Source organism: Carcharhinus amblyrhynchos, chromosome 2, assembly GCF_965287045.1.
Source record: "Carcharhinus amblyrhynchos chromosome 2, sCarAmb.v2.hapA, whole genome shotgun sequence".
Taxonomy (NCBI): Eukaryota; Metazoa; Chordata; class Chondrichthyes; order Carcharhiniformes; family Carcharhinidae; genus Carcharhinus; species Carcharhinus amblyrhynchos.
This window is the reverse complement of record NC_137325.1, coordinates 112,313,763-112,322,244: the sequence shown is the minus strand read 5'-3', so window position 1 is coordinate 112,322,244 and position 8,482 is coordinate 112,313,763. Positions and strand designations below refer to the sequence as shown.

Sequence of the window (8,482 nt, the reverse complement as noted above, 5' to 3'; positions counted from 1 at the left end):
TGTGAATGTTACTTGCCACTTGTCAGCCCAAGCCAGGATATTGTGCAGATTTTGTTGCATTTGAACATGGACTGCTTAGTATCTGAGAAGTTGGGACCGGTGTTGAACATTGTGCAATCATTCCTGCATCTGACCTTACATAAGAACATAAGAAATAGGAGCAGGAGTAGACCAACTAGCCCTTCGAGCCTGCCCCGCCATTCAATAAGATCATGGCTGATCTGTCTTGGCTCAGTTCCACATTCCCGCCCTCTCCCCATAACCCTTAATCCCCTCTCTTATCAAAAACCCATCAATCCGCGTCTTAAAAATATTTAGCGAGGTAGCCTCCACCACTTCAACGGGCAGAGAATTCCAGAGATTCACCACCCTTTGAGTGAAGAAGTTCCTCCTCAACTCCGTTCTAAACCGCCCCCCCTTTATCTTGAGGCTATGCCCCCTAGTCCTACTATCCTTTCTGAGCGGGAAGAGTCTCTCCACCTCTATCCTGTCCATCCCATTCATCATCTTATACGTCTCAATGAGATCTCCCCTCATTCTTCTAAACTCTAACGAGTACAAGCCTCGTTTATTCAGCCTCTCCTCATAGCTCAACCCCCTCAACTCCGGCATCAGCCTAGTAAACCTCCTCTGCACTCCCTCCAAGGCCAAAATATCCTTGCATAAGTACGGCGCCCAAAACTGCACACAGTACTCCAGCTGCGGCCTCACCAATGCCCTATACAGCCGCAGCAAGACCTCCCTACTTTTATATTCAATCCCCCTCGCGATGAAGGCCAGCATCCCATTCGCCTTCCTGACCACCTGCTGCACCTGCAAGCTGGGTATTTGCGACTCATGCACAAGGACCCCGAGGTCCCTCTGCACCGTCGCCTGCTGCAGTTTTTCTCCACGTAAGTAATAATCCTTCCTACCATTACTCCTACCAAAGTGGACCACCTTGCACTTGCCAACATTAAATTCCATTTGCCATTTCCTGGCCCATTCGCCCAGCCTATCTAGATCCTTCTGTAGACTCTCCACACCCTCCGCACAATTTGCCTTTCCACCAATTTTGGTGTCATCAGCAAATTTCGACACCCTACACTCGGTTCCCTCCTCCAGATCATCTATATAAATGGTAAATAGCTGAGGCCCCAGCACCGACCCCTGGGGCACTCCACTAGTCACCATCCGCCAATCCGAATAGCACCCATTCACCCCCACTCTCTGCCTCCTATTTGACAACCAGTCCTCTATCCACGCTAACACCCTACCCCCAACTCCATGCCCCCTGACCTTCTGCAATAACCTCTTGTGAGGTACCTTGTCAAACGCCTTCTGAAAATCCAGAAAGACCACATCCACCGGCTCTCCTCTATCCACCGCCCTAGACACATCCTCATAGAACTCCAGTAAATTTGTCAGACACGACTTCCCTTTAACGAAACCGTGCTGCGTCTGCTCTATCAAGCAGTTCCCCTCAAGATGCCTCGCTATTTCCTCCTTGATGACGGATATACGACGGAGGGAAGGTCATTGATGAAGCAGCTGAAGATTGTTGGGCCTAGGACACTATCCTGAGGGACTCCTGCAGAGATGTCCTGGAGCTGAGATGACCAACCAACCACAATCATCTTCCTATGACTCCAACCAGCGGAGAGTTTGCTCCTGATACCCACTGATCCCAATTTCGCTAGGGCTCCTTGATACCACAATTGGCCGAATGCAGCCTTTTTGTCAAGGGCGGTCACTCACCTCTGGAATTCAACTCTTTTGTACATGTTTGAAGCACGGCTGTGATGAAGTCAGGAGACGAGTTACCTTGACAACTCCCAAGTTGGGCATCCCTGAGCAGGTGGTGCTTGATAGCACTGTTGATAACTCTTTCCATCACTTCACTGACAATTGAGAATCGACTAATTGGGCAGTAATTGGCTGGGTTGGATTTGTCCTGCTTTTTGTGTACATGACATAACTGGGCAATTTTCTACATTGTTGAATAGATGCCAGTATTGTAACTGTTCTGGAAGAGCTTGGCTAGGGGAGCAGCAAGTTCTGGAGCATTATTCTTCAGTACTATTGCCAGAATGTTATCAGGGCCCATTGCCATTGCGGTATCCAGTACCTCCAGCTGTTTCTTGATATCACATGGAGCGAATTGAATTGGCTGGCGACTAGCATCTGAGATGCTGGGGACCACTGGAGGAGGCCGAGATGGATCATCCACACTGCACTTCTGGCTGAAGATTGCTGCAAATACTTCAGCCTTATCTTTTGCATTGATGTGCTGGGCTCCTCCATTGTTGAGGATGGGGATATTTGTGGAGCCACCTCCTCCTGTGAGTTGTTTAATTGTCCACCACCATTCTCAGCTGGATGTGGAAGGACTGCAGAGGTTAGATCTGATCCGTTGGTCGTGGGATCGCTTAGCTCTATCACTTGCTGTTTTTGCCATTTAGCATGCAAGTAGTCCTGAGTGGTAGCTTCACACCTCATTTTTAGATATGCCTGGTGCTGCTCCTGACATGCCTTCCTGCATTCTCCACAGAACCAGGGTTGATCCCCTGGCTTGATGGTAATGATTGAGTGGGGAATATGCCAGACCATGAGTATCAAGGGTTATGGGAAAGTGAAGTTGAGGTCATGTTCAGATCAGCCATGATCTTACTGAGTGGAACAGTCTCAAGGGGCTGTATGGCCTATTCTTGCTCCATGTTCCTATTTTCTTCCTATTTAACTAAAACTATCTACAAAGAAATGCACAGTCCTGTATCTTTAAGATGTTGGCCGAGAATTCAGTTCTGAACAGGACAAGATAATAACAACAAAGTTGTTCATCTCATGATTTTAAAACTTGCTATAGGAGCCATAACATTAATAATGGTCTTTTCAATAAGTAGTGATTGTGTCATTCTAACTTTGCTTTATTATTTATCATCCAATTTATAATGTAAAATAACACACGTACAGAATTTGTGGGAATTTGCTAACAGGCAGAAGAGCCATTGAAGTGTTTGTCTTTATGAAAATCCAGTAACATGTGGGCATCTCAGCTACACTTAAAAAATCCTATTCAGAAACAAGGTTATTTCACTTAGTAATAAAGAAATAAGAGGATGATTAGAAATATTTTAAGTGAACAAATTGGAATGGAAACTTACTCTACTGTTGTAAGATGGCATTTATGATTTTGCAACATCCCTTTGCAATGTGTTTAAATCTGTTAACACTATCAAATGCAGAGACTAGCAATTTATCACTTTTCAAAGTGATCTAGGTACCAAGACAATTGTTTGCAACATTTACAAGTTGCAAGTTTACAACTAGTATAAGTTTCATAGTGTGCTGCGTCTGGACTGTCAACCTTCATCAAGTTGCCAACTTGATGCATGAGATCCAAGATGTATGTTGTTGGTGGAACGAAAAGCCCAATAATATCTTGTGGCGGTTGGTCAACCAAGTGGACTTCATTCCAGGCTCGGGTATAGTTTCCACGAACAAGACTACAACTGATCCCTATTCTATCAGCTAAAGCCTGAAAAACAAATGGAATTATTAAGCAGGTTATTACAAATACTTTAAATTATTTCACTTTGGAAACTGTATAAAAGAGCAATTGAATTGTTTACCAGAAAAAAAAACCTACCTTGAATAGAAGGGCTCTGTGGTAGTAGATTCCTTTTTCAATTTTCCCAATAGGAATGATATTTGATTTTAATTCAAATTTCACATCAGCAATGTGAAGTTCCCAGGTGAATTCATGAAGCTTTTCCTTGCTTACAGGTCCACCCATCTTGTCAGAAACAAACCTTGTATTGAAAATTAAACAAAGTAAATTAATTGTTGATTACCAAGCAAAGGGATAAAAAGAATGAGAAAAAGGAAGAGTCCCAGGATAGAAACTTGAGGTCTCTGGATGTTGTTCTCAAGGCAGGAAGGGAAGCATATAGTTATGCAGACTAAATACAGGCAGCCTAAGGGAAAAGAGGCATGAAGTTCAAATTAATCATTAATTTCACAAAGTTCTACTTGTTTGTTAAACTGCATCTGAAAATATTTTGCATATACACAAAAGAACTTATGCAGTTGTGAATCTGTAGTAAATATGTGAGATTCCTGAGAAGAAATCCTCCTCTGGCTGCCTTACCTGAGCCCCACACTGCCGCTCCTGTGACCTTACCTGGGCCCCACACTGCCGCTCCTGTGACCTTACCTGGGCCCCACACTGTAGCTCCTGCTGCCTCACCTGGGCCCCACACTGTTGTTCCTGCTGCCTCACCTGGGCCCCACACTGTTGTTCCTGCTGCCTCACCTGGGCCTCACACTGTTGTTCCTGCTGCCTTACCTGGGCCCCATACTGTTGTTTCTGCTGCCTCACCTGAGCCTCACACTGCCGCTCCTGCTGCCTCGCTTGGGCCCCACATTGCCATTTACTTTCAGTACCTTCCTTCCCTCTCCTTGTTACTTATCCAGTCAGACTGGTTTCTCTCCGATTGCTGCTAATAAATTCACTAGTGAGCAAATTCCATAGAGAATCAGCCTATGATTGGATCAGAGCAGTTTTACAGCATCTTTCAAATATCAATCACCTGAATGTTTATGTTTGGTAGGCTGCATTGAGCTTACAAGTTTGCTTGAAACCGAAGGTGCCAGGGTGGTGATATTTCACATCATCGGATCATGCGATCTGTGCATGAAGTCACAACATTAACTGATTAAATCTCCAGGAATGCCTTGCATAAGCAACTCTATGTCCTAACAACATCAATGGAACATGATATGATAACTAAAGACTGGCTGACCCAGCTCGGAACTAGTATCCTTGTTGTCTGCAATTTGAAGTTAGTCAGTGAGATTGGAGTGGGAAACCTACAGGTAAAGTTCCATATTGACTAATGCTTATCCAGTCTTTGCCATTATAGAATCATAATGTGGAGATGCTGGCGTTGGACCGGGGTAAACACAGTAAGAAGTCTGACAACACCAGGTTTAAGTCCAACTGATTTATTTGATAGTAAACTCGCAAGCTTTCAGGCTTTGCCCCTTCGTCAGGTGCATGGAGAGTTCTGGCCTCAGACAGAGCATACAACAGCACAGACTATTTACAGGTTACTGATTAGAATGCGAGTCTTTACATCTAACCTGCTATTCAAGTCTTAAAGAGGCCAACAATGTGAGTGGAAGGAACATTAAGCCCAGGTTAAAGAGATGTGTATTGTCTCCAGCCAGTACAGTAAGTGAGGTTTAGCAAACCCAGGCAAGTCACGGGGGTTACAGATCGTGTGACATGAACCCAAGATCCCTGTTGAGACCGTCCTCACATGTGCGGAACTTGGCTATCAGTCTCTGTTCAGCGACTCTGCGCTGTCGTGTGTTGTGAAGGCCGCCTTGGAGAATGCTTACCCGAAGGTCAGAGGCCGAATGCCTGTGACCACTGAACTGTTCGCCAACAGGAAGGGAACAGTCTTGCCTGGTGATTGTCGAGCGATGTTCAGTCATCCGTTGTCATAGCGTCTGCATGGTCTCCCCAATGTACCATGCTTTGGGACATCCTTTCCTGCAGCGTGTTAGGTAGACAATGTTGGCTGAGTTGCAACGGTATGTACCGTGTACCTGGTGGATGGTATTCTCATGTGTGATGATGTCATCCATGTCGATGATCTGGCATGTCTTGCAGAGGTTGCTGTGGCAGGGTTGTGTGGTGTTGCGGTCACTATTCTCCTGAAGACTGGGTAGTTTGCTGCGAACAATGGTCTGTTTGAGGTTGCGCAGTTGTCTGAAGGCAAGAAGTGGGGGTGTGGGGATGGCCCTGGCGAGATATTCGTCTTCATCAAGGATATGTTGAAGACTCCGGAGAACATATTGTAGCTTTTCCGCTCCGGGGAAGTACTGGACAACGAAAGGTACTCTCCACCATGTCCCGTGTTTGTCTTCTGAGGAGGTCGGTGCGGTTTTTCGCTGTGGCGCACTGCCTGATATGATGGGACGGTCCCATTGCCCGACACAATGGGACGGCTGGGCAGTAGAGATCCCCAACGCGGGGAGTACATGGAATGAGAGCACGGAGGGTGCTCTGAAGGTCTGGATCAAAGGTCTTGATCAGAGTGTTGAGTTGATGAGTGTGTTCTTTGGACTCTGATCAAGACCTTTGATCCAGACCTTCAGAGCACCCTCCGTGCTCTCATTCCACGTACTCCCCACGTTGGGGATCTCTACTGCCTCCCAAAGATACACAAGGCAAACACACACGGCCGTCCCATCGTATCGGGCAATGGGACCCTGTGCAAGAACCTCTCTGGCTATGTCGAGGGCATCCTGAAACCCATTGTACAAAAAACCCCCAGCTTTCGTCATGACACTATGGACTTCCTACGGAAACTCAGCACACATGGAGCAGTTGAACCAGGGACACTCCTCGTCACAATGGATGTCTCGGCACTCTACACCAACATCCCCCACGACGATGGCATTGCTGCAACTGCCTCAGTACTCAACGCCGACAACTGCCAGTTTCCAGATGCAATTTTACAACTCATCTGCTTCAACCTGGACCACAATGTCTTCACCTTCAACATCCAGTTCTTCATCCAGACACACGGAACAGCCATGGGGACCAAATTCACACCTCAAAATGCCAACATCTTCATGCACAGGTTCGAACAAGACTTTTTCACTGCACAGGACCTTCAACCGATGCTATGCACTAGATACATCGATGACATTTTCTTCCTTTGGACTCATGGTGAACTTTCACTGAAACAACTATATGATGATATCAACAAGTTCCACCCCAACATCAGACTCACCATGGACTATTCTCCAGAATCGGTTGCATTCTTGGACACGTGCATCTCCATCGAGGATGGTCACCTCAGCACTTCACTGTACCACAACCCCACAGACAAACTCACAATGCTCCACTTCTCCAGCTTTCACCCTAAACACATTAAAGAAGCCATCCCCTATGGACAAGCCCTCCGTATACACAAGATCTGCTCAGATGAGGAGGATCGTGACAAACACCTCCAGACGCTGAAATATGCCCTCATAAGAACAGGACATGGCGCTCGACTCATCGATCAACAGTTCCGATGCGCCACAGCGAAAAACCGCACCAACCTCCTCAGAAGACAAACACGGGACACAGTGGACAGAGTACCCTTCGTCATCCAGTACTTCCCTGGAGCGGAGAAGCTACGACACCTTCTCCGGAGTCTTCAACATATCATTGATGAAGACGAACATCTCGCCAGGGCTATCCCCACACCCCCACTTCTCATCTTCAGACAACCGCACAACCTCAAACAGACCATTGTTCGCAGCAAATTACCCAGCCTTCAGGAGAACAGTGACCACAATACCACACAACCCTGCCACAGCAACCTCTGCAAGACATGCCGGATCATCGACATGGATACCATCATCACACGCGAGACTACCATCCACCAGGTACACGGTACATACTGTTGCAACTCGGCCAATGTTGTCTACCTAATACGCTGCAGGAAAGGATGTCCTGAAGCATGGTACATTGGGGAGACCATGCAGACGCTATGACAACGGATGAATGAACATCGCTCGACAATCACCAGGCAAGACTGTTCCCTTTCTGTTGGCGAACACTTCAGCGGTCATGGGCATTTGGCCTCTGACCTTCAGGTAAGCATTCTCCAAGGCAGCCTTCACAACACACAACAGCGCAGAGTTGTTGAACAGAGACTGATAGCCAAGTTCCGCACATGTGAGGACGGTCTCAACAGGGATCTTGGGTTCATGTTGCATTATCTGTAACCCCTATTACTTGCCTGGGTTTGCTAAACCTCACTTACTGTACTGTCTGGAGACAATACACATCTCTTTAACCTGGGCGTAATGCTCCTTCCACTCACATTGTTGGCCTCTTTAAGACTTGAATAGTAGGTTAGGTGTAAAGACTCGCATTCAAATCAGTAATCTGTAAACAGTCTGTGCTTTATATGGTCTGTCTGAGGCCAGAACTTTCCATTAACCTGACGAAGGGGCAAACCCCAAAAGCTTGCGAGTTTACTATCAAATAAATTGGCTGGACTTAAACCTGGTGTTGTCAGACTTCTTACTGTATTAAAGGATCATACAGCATAGGAGGCCATTCAGCCTATCATGCTGGTGCCAACTCTTTGAAAGAGCTATCCAATTAGTCACCCACTCCCCTAACAGAAAGCAAAGAGTGGGATAAAATGGGTGTTTTTCTGGTTGGCAATTAGTGACTAGTGGTATGTCTCAGGGATCAGTGTTGGAACCGCAATTGTTTGCTATTTACATAGATGATTTGGAGTTGGGGACCAAGTGTAGTATGTCAAAATTTGCAGATAACACTAAGATGAGTGGCAGAGCAAAGTGTGCAGAGGATGCTGAAAGTCTACAAAGGAATATACTTAGTCTAAGTGAGTGGGTGAGGGTTTGGCAGATGGAGTACAATGTTGGTAAATGTGAGGTCATCCATTTTGGTAGGAATAACAGC

At 46.3% G+C, this 8,482-nt stretch overlaps 1 protein-coding gene across 1 annotated transcript in view; it reads right to left on the bottom strand.

Annotated features, from left to right (window-relative positions):
- Positions 1–2,895: 2,895 nt before the first annotated feature.
- Positions 2,896–8,482, bottom strand: part of armc3 (armadillo repeat containing 3) — a 104,419-nt gene continuing 98,832 nt past the window's right edge. Inside the window, exons 17-18 of the mRNA XM_080211186.1 lie at positions 3,629–3,791; positions 2,896–3,517 (exon numbers count right to left, since the gene is read on the bottom strand). Of these exons, the coding sequence (XP_080067312.1) occupies positions 3,239–3,517; positions 3,629–3,791 (442 nt within the window). The 3' untranslated portion in view covers positions 2,896–3,238. The remainder of the gene's footprint in view (positions 3,518–3,628; positions 3,792–8,482) is intronic.